This window comes from Pan paniscus, chromosome 7, assembly GCF_029289425.2.
Source record: "Pan paniscus chromosome 7, NHGRI_mPanPan1-v2.0_pri, whole genome shotgun sequence".
Classification (NCBI taxonomy): Eukaryota; Metazoa; Chordata; class Mammalia; order Primates; family Hominidae; genus Pan; species Pan paniscus.
This window is the reverse complement of record NC_073256.2, coordinates 58,368,146-58,386,336: the sequence shown is the minus strand read 5'-3', so window position 1 is coordinate 58,386,336 and position 18,191 is coordinate 58,368,146. Positions and strand designations below refer to the sequence as shown.

At 39.5% G+C, this 18,191-nt stretch overlaps 1 protein-coding gene across 3 annotated transcripts; it reads right to left on the bottom strand.

Annotated features, from left to right (window-relative positions):
* Positions 1–1,333: 1,333 nt before the first annotated feature.
* On the bottom strand, positions 1,334–16,096 carry IDO1 (indoleamine 2,3-dioxygenase 1). Of its 3 annotated transcripts, XM_003823308.5 has the most exons (10): positions 15,952–16,096; positions 11,987–12,082; positions 11,750–11,869; positions 11,036–11,154; positions 9,859–9,873; positions 7,005–7,104; positions 6,080–6,197; positions 4,904–4,955; positions 4,305–4,453; positions 1,334–1,967 (listed from the first exon to the last, which is right to left on the bottom strand). In XM_003823308.5, exons 1-10 carry the CDS (start codon positions 16,036–16,038, stop codon positions 1,612–1,614), a joined length of 1,212 nt encoding a protein of 403 aa, XP_003823356.3. In that variant the 5' UTR covers positions 16,039–16,096; the 3' UTR covers positions 1,334–1,611. The 3 variants fall into 3 exon arrangements, with proteins under 3 accessions (XP_003823356.3, XP_024785755.3, XP_024785756.1); XM_024929987.4 differs by lacking the exon at positions 11,987–12,082; XM_024929988.4 differs by lacking the exons at positions 11,750–11,869; positions 11,987–12,082.
* Between the last annotated feature and the right edge of the window lie 2,095 nt (positions 16,097–18,191).

Sequence of the window (18,191 nt, the reverse complement as noted above, 5' to 3'; positions counted from 1 at the left end):
GAGTAGCTGGGACTACAGGCGCCCACCACCACGTCCGGCTAATTTTTTTGTATTTTTAGTAGAGACGGGGTTTCACCGTGTTAGCCAGATGGTCTCGATCTCCTGACCTCGTGATCCACCCACCTCGGCCTCCCAAAGTGCTGGGATTACAGGCGTGAGCCACTGCGCCCAGCCCCCTCCTCTCATCTTCTATAACATAACTTGATTTCTGGCTGACCATTTACAATCTCATGAGTTCCTGCCTAGTCATTTCATTTCCTTCCCTTTCCCTTCCAAAATTATTTTTTCCTTCAACCTAGTCTACTCCAAGTAGAGCAAAAAGAACAAAGACGTGAGTCATCAAAATTTTTTTCTCCCATTGTTAACCAACTAATTGTGTGGCCATCAGTAAGTTATTTCACCCTTCTGTGCCTCAATGTTGCCATCTTTAAAATGAAGAGCTTTGCTTTGATAATTCTTAAATTCCTCTCAGGCTCTAGCTTCTTAGGGTTCTATTATTAAATATATACATGCCAGAATGTGAGTGCCCAATAATCTGGATCTCTCAGGAGAAGTTTTATTTCAAAGGTGAATCTTCTTTTTAGCCCAGGTTAATTTATCATACATTCATTTATTCTTTTATGTATTTATTGAACATAAATTTGCTAAGTGTCTTCTAAAAGCTGGGATGCAGCTGGGTGCGGTGGCTCACACCTGTAATCCCAGCACATTGGGAGGCCAAATCATATCTTTCATAATCACATGGGATTACAGGCATGAGCCACCACACCTGGCTGCATCCCAGCACTTTGGGAGGGATGCTATAATCCCAGCACTTTGGCCTCCCAAAGTGCTGGGATTATCATATATTCCAACGATAAGATACAGACATAACTTGAGCTCAGGAGTTCAAGACCAGCCTGGGCAACATAGCAAGACCCTGTCTCTACAAAAAATACAAAAATTGGCTGAGCATGTTGGTGCACAGCTATAGTCTTAGCTACTTAGGGGGCTGAGGTAGGAGGATCACTTAGGTCTGGGAGGTCAGGGCTGCAATGAGCTGAGATCATGCCACTGCACTCCAGCCTGGGTGACAGAGTGAGACCCTGTCTCAAAAACAAACAAACAAAAAAAAGCTGGGATGTATAAATCTGGTAAACAATACAGAGTGTCCCTGGCATCAAGAAGCTTATCATGTAATAAGAATATAGACAAGTTGACAGGTAATTATGAAAAAGTCTCACATTAACATAGGGAAAGTATAGGAGTCTATTAGCCCTGCTGAAAGCAGTTTATAGTAGGTCTCATCTAAATCAATATTTAATGAAGCAACATTTATTATATCTTATGTGTTTTTATTTATTATGACAGAATATATCTTATGCATTTTTATTTATTGAATGTCATTTTATTCCAATGATAAGATACAGATTACAAAACTTCTAGTATAATTACACATAATTACCTTTTGTTGTTTTCCTACAAGAAATGCACAGGTATTTTGAGGTCTTCTGTATTGCATTATTGGTAAAACATTGCATAGTATTAGTTTGTGGCTCTGTTACAATGGGTAATGACAGGAATGCATACAGATGTCTCTGCTATGATAAAATGTGCTCTTGTTGGGTTACATTAACCTTCCTTCAAAAGGGATTTCTCAGTTGTACTTCTTACAGTCTTCAGGAAATTCATTAAATCAGTGCCTCCAGTTCCTTTGGCTTCCAGTTTTGAAGGGTCTTCAGAGGTCTTATTCTCCTTTGGCTGCTGGCTTGCAGGAATCAGGATATACTTAGTCACAATTTGCAGATGGTAGCTCCTCAGGGAGACCAGAGCTTTCACACAGGCGTCATAAGCTTCCCGCAGGCCAGCATCACCTTTTGAAAGGACAAACTCACGGACTGAGGGATTTGACTCTAATGAGCACAAGAAGTTCCTGTGAGCTGGTGGCATATATGTTCTCATGTCCTGGAGGAACTGAGCAGCATGTCCTATAGGAAAAAGAGAAAGAGGAAATACGGAGGTCACAGCATTCCCCAATCCAGGAGAGAAAGGCAGAGTGAGGTCAGAGTGGGCAGGAGATCACCAATATAGCATTCACTGAGGTCAAGGTCATTCTATTTGAAGGCTAATGTTTGGCTATTAGTCTTGCTACTAGCAATCGTAATTATTGTAAAATATTATTAATTTTGAAAACTGAATGAGCTAAACTCATTTTCTCACAATAAGTATTTTTGTTTGCACTTTTTTTTTTTTTTTTTTGAGACAGAGTCTCGCTCTGTCGGCCAGGCTGGAGTGCAGTGGCACGATCTCGGCTCGCTGCAACCTGTGCCTCCCGGGCTCAAGCAATTCTCCTGCCTCAGCCTCCAGAGTAGCTGGGATTTCAGGCATGCGCCACCATGCCCGGCTAATTTTGTATTTTTAGTAGAGACAGGGTTTCTCCATGTTGGTCAGGCTGGTCTCGAACTCCTGACCTCAGATGATCCACCTGCCTCAGCCTCCCAAAGTGCTGGGATTACAGGCATGAGCCACCGCGCCTGGCCTTTGTTTGCACTTTCTTTCTCTCTTTTCTACTGTAAGAAGCTGATGGTATAGACAAGGGGCATATATAATCTGCATTTGACAGATTATGACTGATTCTTAAGAGAGTTTAAGAGATTGTGTTTAAATGAGTGTTCAACAACAGCAAAGACATGGAATGAACCCAGGTGCCCATCAATGGTAGATGGGACAAAGAAAATGTGGTACATGTACACCATGGAATACTACACAGCCATGAAAAAGAATGAAATCAAGCGCTTCACAGCAACATGGACACAAAGATAGGAACAATAGACAGTGAGGATTTCAAATAGGGGAGGGAGGGAGGAAGGAAAGCAAAGGTTGAAAAACTACCTATTGGGCACTATGTTCTATACTTGGGTGAGGGGATCATTAGAAGCCCAAACATCAGCATCACCCATTATACCTGTGTAATAAGCCTGCACATGTATCCCCTGAATCTAAAATAAAAAAATTAAATATGATAAAAAAATTTTAAAAATAAGTGCTCAAATTAAGAAAAACTCATGTTTTTACCCAGCCCGATGCTTTCCCCTTTGACTGTTAAACAGAAGTTTAACAAAACAGAGAAAATTAAAAAGAAGTTCTTCTTGGAGCTTATTCCTCCCCTCCAGCTAAGCCCCTAGAAGGCATACAATGAATGTGGCTCACCTTTAAACTTTGGTGCAGGCATTGCTCTGGGTGGCTGGGACAGCTGAACAAGAGCAGGGCACAGACTCTGCTTGTCACTGAGGTCTTTATCTCCCCACTAACAGCCCTGTCTCATTTGCAGGTGAGTGTCTCTTTCTGAGTCTGATCATACATTTTCAGAGCATGTGATACTGGCTTCACCGGAGTCAACCAGTCTTTATAGACATGTTCAGATTTCAAGATGGAACTTGGGTGTGAGGAAAGCTCTGCCACTTTATTTTATTTTATTTTTCTTTTTGTTTTTATTTATTAATTTTCTTTGAGATGGAGTCTCGCACTCTTGCCTAGGCTGGAGTGCAGTAGCGCCATCTCGGTTCACTGCAAGCTCCGCCTCCTGGGTTCACGCCATTCTCCTGCCTCAGTCTCCTGAGTAGCTGGGACTACAGGCACCCGCCACCATGCCCAGCTACTTTTTTGTATTTTTAGTAGAGACAGGGTTTCACCGTGTTAGCCAGGATGGTCTCGATCTCCTGATCTTGTGATCCGCCCGCCTCGGCCTCCCAAAGTGCTGGGATTACAGGCGTGAGCGACTGCACCTGGCCTTTTATTTTTTATTTTTATTTTGAGATGGAGTTTCATTCTTTCGCCCAGGCTAGAGTACAGTGGCACGATCTTGGCTCACTGCAACCTCTGCCTGTGGGGTTCAGGCGATTCTCCTGCCTCAGTCTCCCGAGTAGCTGGGATTAGAGGCACCCACCACCACACTCAGCTAGTTTTTGTATTTTTAGTAGAGACCGGGTTTCACCATGTTGGTCAGGCTGGTCTCAAACTCCTGACCTCAGGTGATCCACCTGCCTAGGTCTCCCGAAGTGCTAGGATTACGGGCTTGAGTCACCGCACCTGGCCAGCTCTGCCACTTTCTAGCTGGTTCACAAGGAACCTGTCACTGACTCTCATTAAGTTTCTGCATCTTCATTTTTAAAATGGGATCATGGCAACCAAATCCCTACTTGCCTGATTCTGCTAAAACTATCAGATAAGCTCAGATGAGATGCTGATGGGAAGGTGCTTTGTAGATATCCAAATACTATTGTATTCACATAAGAGATAATTATTTCTTGTTATTTTCCACTCACCTCCACCAGCAGTCTGCTGGATGCCCAGCAGGACGTCAAAGCACTGAAAGACGCTGCTTTGGCCTGCACTGCCCCCTGCAAACTGCTTTGGGTCTTCCCAGAACCCTTCATACACCAGACCGTCTGATAGCTGGGGGTTGCCTTTCCAGCTATCAGAGGAAAGAAGGAAAAAAAGAAAAATCATTCTTTAGGTTAATTGCTAATTTTCAGGTACCAAATCTTGCACTAGTGCTGAATAGAAGGTGACAAGAGATGGATTTCATGATCCTTTTTTCATACCCCCTTGCCCCTGCTCATTTTCAAGCATGAGAATAGTAAATAATATAATCCTGAGCAGATTTGGCATAACTATTCTAGGAATGGAATCTTACCTTTGTACTAGCACAGACCACTCTTTTTAAAATAACTAGCTTTCCTGTCCCCCACTCCAGTACATTCCTGGCCAAGTGATAACAGAACAGTCTAGTATTTTTCTACCATGTGAATTTTTGGATGTAAATTGTTAGCCAAACCCAATGGATATTAGGGACCAACCAAGAGAATTTGGTGGTGTTCTTTGTTAAGTGAGAGCAAACAAATTCAAACATAAGACTACATACCCAGACAAATATATGCGAAGAACACTGAAAAATGCTTTTGGGTTCACATGATCTGTAAAAAGATGGAATATGTTTAATTAAGCAGCATCAGAGGTATACAGGGAAATCAAGGTGTTGTGTACTGATAATGGATTTTGGCACAGGCTGCAGGAAAAGGCATTAGGTCAGTCTATGCTAAACAAAGCCCCTGCAGATAAGCATTCACTTTCCTACCCTCTTCCAGGAAGCCCATTAAACTGTAACTATTTATTTAGCACTACTTTACGTGCTTACTGACGTAACAAGTAAACTGTTTACATAAAGAAACAAACCAAAGACAAAAAAAAAAAACAAAACAAACCAAAACAAAACCCTAGAAACTAGATCTCCCTCTCTATTTTTAAAATTTTTAAAAATCGTTTGGAGACAGGGTCTCACTTCATCACTCAGGCTGGAATGTAGTGATCATAGCTCACTGCAGCCCCAACTCCTGGGCTCAAGCAATCTTCCCACCTCAGCCTCCCAAGCAGCTGGAAACTACACATATGAGCCACCGCACTCAGCCTCCTACCCTACTTGATTTGAAAATCTAGCTTCTTGCCAAGGACTAAACAGCAATAACTCAAAACCCAGAGAGAAACAATCAAGTATTTGTTGAGTCTGTTCAGTAGGGCAGATTTCCTATTGCAAATTACTGCTTATGCACTTTTTTGTGTGTTTTTTTGTGGGTAGTTTTTTAGCTGTTAATTTTGCAACAACTTTTGACCTCAATGACTTTTCTGTGTTGTTTCTTAATTTGTAAAAAAACAGAATTAGGAAAGAGTTCTTATCAAGCAGAAACTATTTTTTTTTTTTCGGAACTTAAAACCACCCTCCCATGTGGAAAGTTTCTCTAAGGATTTTAGCAGGAGGCAAGGAAGTTCCTTAGTGTTAAATAGACCCAGCTTGGAACTCTGGCTTCACCGCCTGTGGAATCTGAAGTCATTTACCCTGTCTTTCTAAATTTAGATGACTTTACTTATAAAATGGAGATAATGAAACCTACCACATAGAAAGTGGAATGGTTTAGTAAGATAAAATACCTAAAGTGAAAACATACTAAGTGATAGTTGCTTTTTGCTTCCCTTTTTTCAACTATTCTACACCTGGAACATTTGACTTGTCAGCCTAAACTATTGCACTGCATACAACACTTGCCGTGAATTTGGTGAAACACTTGAAGGGCTTTCTCCAAGCAAGAAGCTATTTCCAACAGCGCCTTTAGCAAAGTGTCCCGTTCTTGCATTTGCATTGCTTTGAATACAGTAGGAATTACCTAAAACAAACAAACAAAACACAAACATTTAAGGTTTTCTTTCTTTCTTTTTTTTTTTTTTGAGACTCGCTCAGTTGTCCAGGCTGGGGTGCAGTGGCCCGATCTCAGCTCACTGTAAGCTCTGCCTCCCGGGTTCACGCCATTCTCCTGCCTCAGCCTCCTGAGTAGCTGGGACTACAGGTGCCCACCACCATGCCCGGCTAATTTTTATATTTTTAGTAGAGACGGGGTTTCGCCGTGTTGGCCAGGCTGGTCTCGAACTCCTGACTTCAAGTGATCCGCCCACTTCAGCCTCCCAAAGTGCTGGGATTACAGGTGTGAGCCACTGTGCCCTGCCAAATTCCCCCGTCTTAATCCATAAATTAAATTTGGGATTTTTACATTTCTTTCCTGGGCTGGACACTCTATTTGACTAATTTCCTTACATTTATAGAAGCTTGGATTTGTTTTTATTCACATAGCATTTAATTTAAAGATATTTATATAGTTGTATATGTTTCATTTCTATTTTTGATAATCAAAACTATTGAATTTATGACACTGTATCATAGTTCCAAAGCCAGATTTTATTGAAAATGTTTATCTCCTACAGAGGTTTCAAGTTGGATTTTAAGTATATGGCTCCGAGATTTTATATTTTAGGTAATACACAAAAATAAATAATTGATCCTTTACCCCCAATTAAATGATCCCATGTTGTACTTGTTAAGGATAAAGTTAACTCATGCTTAGTATAGTTTAGGCTCCGAAGTGATTGCTCTGCTTACGTAAATTGACATATAAATTTTGAAGTGAGGATAGACGTACTTTGATTGCAGAAGCAGCTGCTATTTCCACCAATAGAGAGACCAGGAAGAATCCTTTACTGCAGTCTCCATCACGAAATGAGAACAAAACGTCCATGTTCCTGAGGAAATTGGATAAGGAAGGCAAGAAGTTTAGCAAAAATTATGGGATATTTTTTGACATTTTTATTTATGCTATTTTAGTTTCAACATAATTTTATGAGAGAGGTGTGGCAGGCCTTACTATCTCCGTTATGTAGTTGGGAATATTAAGACTCCTTTTTTAGGCCCATTGTCCAAGATCATATAATTAATAGTAAGTAGATTAAACTGAGACCTAAAGTTTCATATTAGAACTCAGAACTAGGGCCGGGCATGGTAGTTCACATCTGTATCTGTAATTCCGGCACTTTAGGAGGCCAAGGCGGGTGGATCACCTGAGGTCAGGAGTTCGAGACCAGCCTGGCCAATGTGGTGAAACCCCGTGTCTACTAAGAATACGAAAATTAGGTGGGCATGGTGATGGGCGCCTGTAATCCCAGCTACTCGGGAGGCTGAGGCAGGAGAATCACTTGAACACAGGAGGCGGAGGTTGCAGTGAGCCAAGATCGCTCCATTGCACTCCAGCCTGGGCGACAAGAGCGAGACTCGTCTCAGAAAACAAATAAACAAAACAAAACAACAACAACAAAAAACACTCAGAACTAGAAATTCCCAAACTAGTTCTGTTTCTATTATCCCGTCAACTTCTCACAGGATATCTGCGAGGTAGAGTTTTAAGAGGTAGTCTTTTGCTTAAATAATTATATTCATATTCATATTTTAATTTGTGAGCCTAATTCAATTTCTCAGCGGTTTATATGCTTTACAAAGGAATTGACTGCGAAATTCAAATAACTGATTAGACCCTATTTTTCTTTTTAATTGAAGTTTGGGCATTGGTGCAAACATAGTCTTACTATCTGTATATCTATGAGTTTTGTGGTGGTTAAATTCACGGTATCTGAAGCCAGACCATCTCTGCAACTTACTTGCTGTGTGACCTTGAGCAAGATATGACACCGTCTGCCTTGGTGTTCTCATCTGTAAAGTGAGACTGACTGCCGATGTCATCCTCCTTTTTAAAAACCTTCCAGTTTCTCCCTTAAGATACTGTTTTAACTCCTTATCATAGCTAATAAAATCCTACATAATCTTTATTTATTTTTATTTTTATTTTTTGAGATGGGGTCTTACTCTGTCGCCCAGGCTGCAGTGCAATGGCACAATCTCGTCTCACTGCCACATCTGCCTCCTGGGTTCAAGCTATTCTCCTGCTTCAGTCTCCCGAGTAGCTGAGATTACAGGCATGTGCCACCATGCCCCGCTAATTTTTGCATTTTCAGAAGAGGAGGGTTTTCGCTATGTTGGCCAGGCTGGTCTCGAATGCCTGACCTCAGGTGATTCACCCGCTTTGCCCAGCGATCTTTAAAAAAAAAAAATTAATCTTTTTCTCACACTGTTATTTTTATCACTTATTATCAGTGACATTAGCCATCCTTCAGCTTTGATAACGCACCAAGATGTTTGTCACTTCAAGGTCTCACTTTTGCTGTTTCTTCCGCTATGAATACTCTTACCTTTTTCCTCTAGGTAATTCCTCAAATAACTTGCTTCAAGGGTTCCCCCATCACTCCTTTTATTTGATTAGGGATCCCAATACTTTAACTTCTTATGCCTTATCTTTATCATATCGCAGTTTACATAATTTTCATATACTGCCTTTCCTCTTCATTAGTCTAGCTTCACCAAGGTGGGTTTATACTGATGATATTTACCTTAGTTTTTCCATCTTTTTTTTTTTTTTTTTGAGATGGAGTCTTGCTCTGTCACCCAGGCTGGAATGCAGTTGCGTGATTTCCGCTCACTGCAACCTCCACCTCCTGGGTTCAATTGATTCTCCTGCCTCAGCCTCCTGAGTAGCTGAGATTACAGGTGCCCGCCACCAGGCCCGGCTAATTTTTTGTATTTTTAGTAGAGACGAGGTTTCACCATGTTGGCCAGGCTGGTCTTGAACTCCTGACCTCAGGTGATCCACCTGCCTCGGCATCCCAAAGTGCAGGGATTACAGGCGTGAGCCACCGCGCCCAGCCCAGGTTTTCCATCTCTTAGCCTATGTTTAGTATATATTATAGGTCAAAAGTAGTAAGGATTGGGTCAAAAAGAACAAGTTGGTATATGGTTACTTATTGACACCGGTAACTAGTTATGGACATGGGAGTTATTAAGTCATAGATACACAGATGTGTGTGCATTTTGTATGTTTGCATATTAATTTGCAAACATATATGTATTTGAGTAGTATTCTTGTATATATCTATAGCTATAATATCAGATAGACATAGTTGTAACACAATCATAGATACAATTAAAGACTACAGATGTATTTGAGTAGTATTCTTGTATATATCTATAGCTATAATATCAGATAGACATAGTTGTAACACAATCATAGATACAATTAAAGACTGAAATTATTTGTTCTCTAAATAATCACTTAAATTATTTTTTGGCTGAATTCAATTAATCATTTAAAAATGCTTTTGGAGTCTATTGATAAACCTACATTCAACTATAAGTAACAAATAATTCTACAGATGTATTTGAGTAGTATTCTTGTATATATCTATAGCTATAATATCAGATAGACATAGTTGTAACACAATCATAGATACAATTAAAGACTGAGATTATTTGTTCTCTAAATAATCACTTAAATTATTTTTTGGCTGAATTCAATTAATCATTTAAAAATGCTTTTGGAGTCTATTGATAAACCTACATTCAACTATAAGTAACAAATAATTCTTAGAATCAAACAAGAATCAGATACTTACTCATAAGTCAGGGGCCTTATGAAAGCAGCCATGAAGCAATGGACCAATTGGAAGAGAGAAAGAAAACCAATTTAACATCAAATAATGATGAGTTGTTGCTATTTGATTGAATGCTACTATCAGAGGTAAGACATAGGTAAAAAGAAAAAGCTTATTAAAATATTTCTTCAGTAGGCATTACATTTAACTTAATAACTTACAAATGAATGAAATAATTAAATATGCAAGGAACACACATGGACAGTCAAAACTAGTTGTTTTATTTTTATTTTTTTGAGACAGGGTCTCATTCTGTCGCCCAGGCTGGTGTGCAGTGGCACGAACATGGCTCACTGCAGCCTCAACTTCTTGGGCTGAAGTGATCCTCCTGCCTTAACTCCCTGTGTAGCTGGGACCACAGACATACGCCACCATTCCCGGTGAATTTTTTTTTAAAAAAACTAATTTTTAATAAGAAGAAACTTTCTAGATCGAATCCTTTCATTTTATGATATTCCCATTTGCAGAATATTTTTCTACAGGCACACACCCAGAGACATGGGCTTTGGTTCTCCCTTTCCTTTATTGTAGCAGATCTTATGCCTAAATGGGTAAAAATCACCTATATCCTGAGCAGACTGCTCTGAAAAACCAGTCATTGCTGCCTGTAATTAAAGATGTGTTGACTCTTAACCACAATTGGCTGCTAAAAAATTAATAGAATCTCAAAGACATGCTCATCAAAAGAAGCCAGACACAAGAGTCTATACTCTGTGGTTTCATTGATATGAAACCCAATAACAAAAATCATCTAATTTTTGATAAGGCAAATAAAAATATATTTGTCTGTGGCAGGAAAGGGAATTGAAAGAGGCACAAAGAAATTTTCTGAGGTGATAAAAATATTCTGTATCTTACTGAGAATGGTGGGTGTATGTATGTATATAATAGTTAAATTCAAGCTGAACACTTAAGATTTGTGCATTTTACTGTGTTAACTATACACCTGTCACATATGTGTACATTTGTAGTGGTAGACACAGCAGTCCAAGAAACCGTACCCAACCGAGGAACTGAGAGGAACCATACCCAGCTGAGAGGAAAGCTGTGCTGCCCAAAATTAAGCCAATGAACAACCCCTGTTTTATTTAATCGGCACACACTCCAAAAATTCCTGTTGTTATCACTGTTTACATACTTATTAGGATCCTTTTTCTTCCAGTTTGCCAAGACACAGTCTGCATAAACCAGAATAGGAGGCAGTTCCAGTTTCTTGGAGAGTTGGCAGTAAGGAACAGCAATATTTCTTGGCAAGACCTGATTAAAATACAGTAGTTAGGTTTTTTGTTGTTGTTGTTGTTGTTGTTGTTTTTGAGATGGGGTCTTGCTCCTGTCCCCCAGGCTGGAGTGCGGTGGCAGGATCTCGGCTCACTGCAACCTCCGCCTCCCAGGTTCAAGCGATTCTCCCACCTCAGCCTCCCGAGTAGCTGGGATTATAGGCACCTGCCACCATGCCTGGCTATTTTTTGTATTTTTAGTAGAGATGGGGTTTCACTATGTTAGCCAAGTTGGTCTTGAACTCCTGACCTCAAGTGATCCTCTGGCCTTGGCCTCCCAAAGTGCTGGGAGGCCCATGTGTGTTTTAAAGGTTAGATATTGCAGTCTGTATTAGTTTTATGTAATTAGGATTGCCAGATAAAATACAGGATGAAAAATGAAGTAAAAGACTAAAAATATAATAATGATAACAGTTGACATGTCAAGCCAGGGCATATTTTCTTTATCATTTTGTCGTGTTATCTAAACTTTGCATGATGCAGTTATAATGCTTTTAGAAAATTTTTGGAAAGTTAAATGTAAATTAGATGAAAATCTGTCACATAGCATAAGAAATCTGAGAAAATCTCCAAACCTTACGGACATCTCCATGACCTTTGCCCCACACATATGCCATGGTGATGCATCCCAGAACTAGATGTGCAAGGCGCTGTGACTTGTGGTCTGTGAGATGATCAATGCTGAGCATGTTTAACTGAAAACAAATGGAGCAATTGACTCAAATCAATCTCGGTAATGTTTTATGCTTCAAAACCAAGTTAACAATGTTAAGAAGCTATACAAGAAGACAAATGTAATACATATGTCAAACCTTCTCAACTCTTTCTCGAAGCTGGCCAGACTCTATGAGATCAGGCAGATGTTTAGCAATGAACATCCAGTCATTATAAAAATCAGGTAGATTTTCCTTGAAAAAAAAAAGATCTTTATTTACTAGTAGCAGTTATTGTAGATTTGGCTTCCCACTGATAGTATGCCTTGCCTCCACATCCATTCTGTGCAATGTTGCCCTGGCATGTGGCTTACCTGTCTGGAATCACCAGCCTCTGTCTTGTCATCTGCACACGCAGGGCTGAAGACCCTCTCTGTGTTCCACCTCTTCCTCTCTCTTCAAACACTGCCATTTGCAGCTTTTCAAAGTTCACCTCAAAGGTTTCACTAAAATCCTCCTGACTACTCTATTTGAAACCAATCTCCTCCACTATAAATTCTACGGATTATGCCTTTTCAAATTGTTAAACAATTATTATCTGCTGCTTTGGTTTTTCTTTTATTTTCTTTTTTGAATTGGAGTCTCGCTCTGTTGCCCAGGCTGGAGTGCAGTGGCGCAATCTTGGCTCACTACAACCTCCGTCTCCTGGGTTCAAGCAATTCTCCTGCCTCAGCCTCCCAAGTAGCTGGGATTACAGGCATGAGCCACCATGCCTGGCTAATTTTTGTATTTTTAGTAGAGATGGGGTTTTGCCATGTTGGCCAAGTTGGTCTCGACCTCCTAACCTCAGGTGATCTGCCTGCCTCGGCTTCCCAAAGTGCTGGGATTACAGGCATGAGCCACTGCGCCTGGCCTACTTTGGTTTATCTTGGCTAGATTTTAAGTTCTTTGAATGGAAGGAAAATGAGATGTTTTAAATGTCAATAGTGGACTAGGCACTCTGCTCGATAATTTCATATATATAAAAGATATATATTTAATTATTGTAATGGCCCAAGAAGTTATCTCTGTATCATAAATAAGGAAACCCAGGCTTACACAGTTTACATAACGATTTTTGTATATTGAGTTTATTGTCAAGTTTCCAACTTTCAAAAGAAATGTAATAAATGTATTTTTGTTGTTTTTATTCTATGTTTCACCATCTAGTACATCTTATTTTTTTGGTTGTTGTGATTTTCCCCAAATAACAGAATACTTTTTTGTTCTGCATGATGATTATCATTTTATTTGACAGCACTTTCAACAAGTATAAAATTTAATCAGTAATATGCTCTGGTTCAGAGGATCCCTAAATGGTATAATATAAATTAAAAATGAATCACACTCAGGATCATTCAAATTCTGCTAGATTAGAGATTGTGCCTTGTATCTATATGGAATCAGAAAACATATTATTTTCCTTTGGACTAAGAAGCAGATAGATTATGAGAGGTAAAATAGACATTTTTTGGTTCATAATTTCTAGGAAAGATCTTCAGTGAAGAAATAAAAGTAACCAATAATTTTTTTTCATGTTTCCGGGACAGTGAATCTAGCTTCTGCAGCATCTCAGCTAGCAGAATTGTTATTATTGTTATTGTTTTCAGACAGGGCCTCACTCTGTCACCCAGGCTGGAGTGCAGTGGCGCAATCTCAGTTCACTGTAACCTCCGCCTCCCAGGTTCAAACAATTGTCCTGTCTTAGCCTCTCAAGTAGCTGGGACTACGGGCACACCAACACGCTGGGTAATTTTTTTTTTTGCATTTTTAGTAGAGTCAGGGGTTTCACCATGTTGGCCAGGCTGGTCTCAAACTCCTGACCTCAAGTGATCCACCCACCTTAGCCTCCCAAAGTGCTGGGATTACAGGTGTAAGCCACTGCACCTTGTCAGAATTATTATTATTATTATTATTTCCTGAGATGGAGTCTCACTCTGTCACCCAGGCTGGAGTGCAGTGGCGTGATCTCAGCTCACTGCAACCTCCGACTCCCAGGTTCAAGCAATTCTCCTGCCTCAGCCTCCTGAGTAGTGAGGATTACAGGTGTATGCCACTATGCCCTGCGAATTTTTGTATTTTTTTAGTAGAGACGGGGTTTCACCACATTGGCCAGGCTGGTTTCGAACTCCTGACCTCATGATCCACCCGCCTCGGTCCCCCACAGTGCTGGGATTACAGGCATGAGCCACCCGTCCCCAGCCGAGAATCTTTTTTTTAAGTAGCCAAGGAAGAGTTTCGTTTGTTTTCTTTTGGGGTTTTGCTTTACCCCTTGGAATCTGTTCTACAGGTATTCATAATTATCACAGTTGTTGCATTTTTAAGGAGAATCGAATCTCTGAGAAACAAAACCCATGCTACAAAGTTTAGTAGTTTCTGAAAAAGATGGTTTTATTGTACCATTGATAAGTACATCCTTGAAATCATCCAGTCCCGGCATTTTTGTAGATATGTGGGCAAATAGCAAGTTTGAGTATTATTATTTTGCATGAATAAAGCAAACTAGTGCTTTTGGCAATAAAATTAAAGCATACTTTTCATTTTCTTTAATTAACAATCTGAAGAGGAAAATTAGATTGGAAGGAGGTAGATGCTTTAAATTTGCCAGTATCACCAAAGTGTTTACAGGATTTCATTTCTAAGCACAGTTAGGTTGAAATCTCTGACTAAACATTTGCTGTGTTTAAAGGTGCTCTCTAGTATGTGGACTGTAACTGTTTGAGCTACAAACAAAAATATACTCGTCTACAGAATTATTATAACATGTTCCTAGAAATCTTCTCCCGGAATCCCATGTGCCTTGTTAAACTGAAGATTGAAAGAAAGAAAATAAGCAGTGTCTTATTATCCCTTCTTAAGAGAGGCAGTGTGGAATAATGGTTTTAAGATTATAGACTCTGGAGACAGGCTGCTTAGGCTCATACTGGCCTCTGGCACTTGCTAGCTACATAGTTTGTTAATTACATTCTGCATGCCTTATACTTCTCATTAGGAACATGAGGATAATAACATACGTTTCTGGCCGGGTGCAGTGGCTCACGCCTGTAATCCTAGCACTTTGGGAGGCCAAGACCGGTGGATCACCTGAGGTCAGGAGTTCGAGACCAGCCTGGCCAACATGGTGAAACCCCGTCTCTACTAAAAATACAAAAAAGTAGCTGGGTGTGGTGGCAGGTGCCTATAATCCCAGCTACTTGGGAGGCTGAGGCAGGAGAATCGCTTGAACCTAGGAGGCAGAGGTTGCAGTGAGCTGAGATCGTGCCACTGCACTCCAGCCCAGGTGACAGAGCGAGACTCCATCTCAAAATAATAATAATAATAATAATAATAATAATAAATAACATACATACCTTTTGGGATGGCTATGAGAATGGAAAGGGTTAATTTGTAAATTGCTTAGAAAAATGCTGTATTTGATAATTAAAATATTGATGATAAATTGGTTTACATAGCATTCGTTAGAAGACAGATTAGAAAATGTAGTTTTTAAGGCAAACCTTTTTTCCACATACCTTGCACTTTATAGGTAAAACTTGCAAACAAGAAAAAAGGTAGTTCAGACTCTCACTTGAATCTTATGCTCAGTAAATAACAAGCAATGATAATATAACATGGAAGGTGCTTGATGTGCAATCTCATAAACCCCATCAAATTAGAAACACATGTTTTGCATAATTTAAGTTATATCCCTAAGAGAAAGGGATTTCTGTTTGACTCATGGCTCATTTAAAACTCTGGCTTTTTCAAAACACCTTTTCTCAAAATACAACTGTAATAACCTCATTGTTTGTATTTTACTATATAATTCTTATGTAAAGCTGATACACTTTCTATAGTTTCCTTTCTCACCACTCTCCATATCCATGTTAGGTAAGTAAGAAATGCATAGATGACTCCATTTCTAGGGAGAAAATGTAAGACAAATTAAGTGAGATGCAGTTATTACAGCTCTCTAATTTTTACACAGCTTTATGTGTTTGTTTACTAGAAGTTACTGAACCACAGTTGTTCAGTAGAAGTTAACTTGGCCAGGTAAGGAATGAGAAGAAGAATGCATTTTCCCACATTTTACTGCCTTCTCTTACCTGTGGATTTGGCAGAGCAAAGCCCACTTCTTCATCAATATGGTACTCTTTACTGATTGTCCAGGAGTTTTCCATAGCGTGTGCCATTCTTGTAGTCTGCTCCTCTGGTGCCCCTCAGTGTCTGAAGAGTTTTCAGAGCATCTTATAATAGCTGCTGCCACAGCCAGTGACCACAATTTATCACAGGGGCAGTGAGAAATTACTTCCACTTTTGGAATGGTTTCATTTTCTAGTTTCTTTGTTTGTAATATGAAAACCAATAAAACCACAAAAGCATCTCTGTGCATCATATGTACAAACTGAAAGTTCGTATTCCATATGAAATTTGTAATCATTAAGCACATCATTTTCTTACTGCCATATAGGAAGCCAGAAAGGCCTGAAGGAAAACACAGAACTATGAAAACAGGTGGCCGGAGAAGAACATTTTACTTTATGGAAACTTTTAAATCTTTGAATGAAAATGAAGGCTACAGTCCTAAACTCTCATTTAGTTATTTCTCATTGGCTTTCTTCTAGGCTTCCACAGTTCTTTGAAAATATTAGTGTCATGTTTCAGCAGCCCGGAAACACAACCTGTGTTATACTCAACTATTAGTCAATGGCTCTGAAGTAGGAAAAAAATAGAAGCACATGAAAAATTAGAAACATAGTAACTCTCCACTTCCTTATTTTTCCTATTGAGACTTTTGTCAGTTTTTCCAATGATAGCATTTGCCCTTCTCACATCTCTAGTAAGTAACTTTTAGGAAGATTGCCTTGCATCTAACTGTACCTGACTGCCAGGGGCTGATGAGGCAACAGTCTGGCATATTTGGGTACTTTGTAATATGTCAAAAGTTGGAGAAAAGGATAAAATACCTTGAAAATGTTTTTCTCAAAGTACAAATTAAGACTGCATTTGGTAAAGGTTTTCAGCTTGCATGCAAGTCTGTGGTTCACTTTAGAGGCATTGTTCAATCTTAATGAGAACAAGGAAGCTAAAGAAGAAACCAAGTTGCCCGTTCCTCTAGATGATCAAAAGGAGAAAAGAGAAATAGTTCGTGTGAGTAAACTAAAAGACATCGCTGTTTTGTCATCAGCTTATTAGTACTTGAAATAAATTAAATTGTGATAGCATATGGCTTTCGTTACAGTCTAGAATAGCTCTCGCGCTATTCTCTACTAAATTATGGCTGTTTTTTTCAACATGTCATTTTACAGGAAAATGTTCCTTGAATAGGAAATGTCAGGAAAACTGAAACCAAAATTATACAGCAAAGAGAATACAATGACTGTGTTTCTTATGACTACATGATTCATGAGGCTAATACTTTGGGAATCAGTTCAAGGAAAACAAACAAAAAATCATGAAGACCTATCATATCTATATAGAAAACAACAATACAAATAAAATATTGAGCATTAGAAAATATGTGGTTATTTTTCATTCTTTGTACTTGAAGATTTTTCATTCTTTGTACTTAAAGTTTTTATGGGTGAGTCAAAGTGAAGACATGGAACAAAGTTTTAGATGATTCTGTCCCAGGATTAAGTTTTTAAGAAGCATAAGTTTTTGACAAAGCTTTTTCTTGATTCCGTTTATCCAGTCATCTCACTAAATCTATCCTACCCCCCGGTGTGGTGGCTCACGCCTGTAATCCCAGCACTTTGGGAAGCTGAGGAGGGTGGATCACTTGAGGTCAGGAGTTGAAGACCAGCCTGGGCAACATGGTGAAACCCAGTCTCTATTGAAAATACAAAAATTAGCTGGGCATGGTGGCATGTGCCTGTAATCCCAGCTACTCGGGAGGCTGAGGCAGGAGAATTGCTTGAGCCCAAGAGGCAGAGGTTGCAGTGAGCCAAGATTGCACCATTGCACTCCAGCCTGGGCAGCAGAGTGAGACTCCGTCTCAAAAAAAAAAAAAAATCTATCCTACCCTTGACTGCAGAACCAATAATGCTTTAGTGCCTCAATTTTATCCCTAGCCACTTAACTTCCTCAAACTTTGGCTTCTTTGCTATTTCTGAAACTACATTCTCAATTGAGCTTGTCTTCATTCACCTTGATTTTCTTCAGCCATACCTACACCTCCCTAAAAACCTCATTTCGCATATTTTTAGAAGAGCATCATAATTTTATGATCTCATACTGATTCTTCATCTTTCTCCTTAGCTTTTAACTGGTGATCAGGTCGTTATGTTAGAAAACTCCTGAAAGCCAGAACTCAGCGTTTTGCTCTATGGCCTCCTACATCTGA

What these genes read in the sequence shown, in the direction of transcription:
- IDO1 (XM_003823308.5), bottom strand. Translation starts at nt 16,038, where the DNA reads ATGGCACACGCTATGGAAAACTCCTGGACAATCAGTAAAGAGTACCAT. An exon ending in GTCATGGAGATGTCCGTAAG is followed by an intron (nt 11,155 to 11,749) that starts GTTTGGAGATTT and finishes TATTTTAATCAG; the next exon opens with GTCTTGCCAAGAAATATTGC. An exon ending in CCAGCAGACTGCTGGTGGAG is followed by an intron (nt 1,968 to 4,304) that starts GTGAGTGGAAAA and finishes TTTTTCCTATAG; the next exon opens with GACATGCTGCTCAGTTCCTC.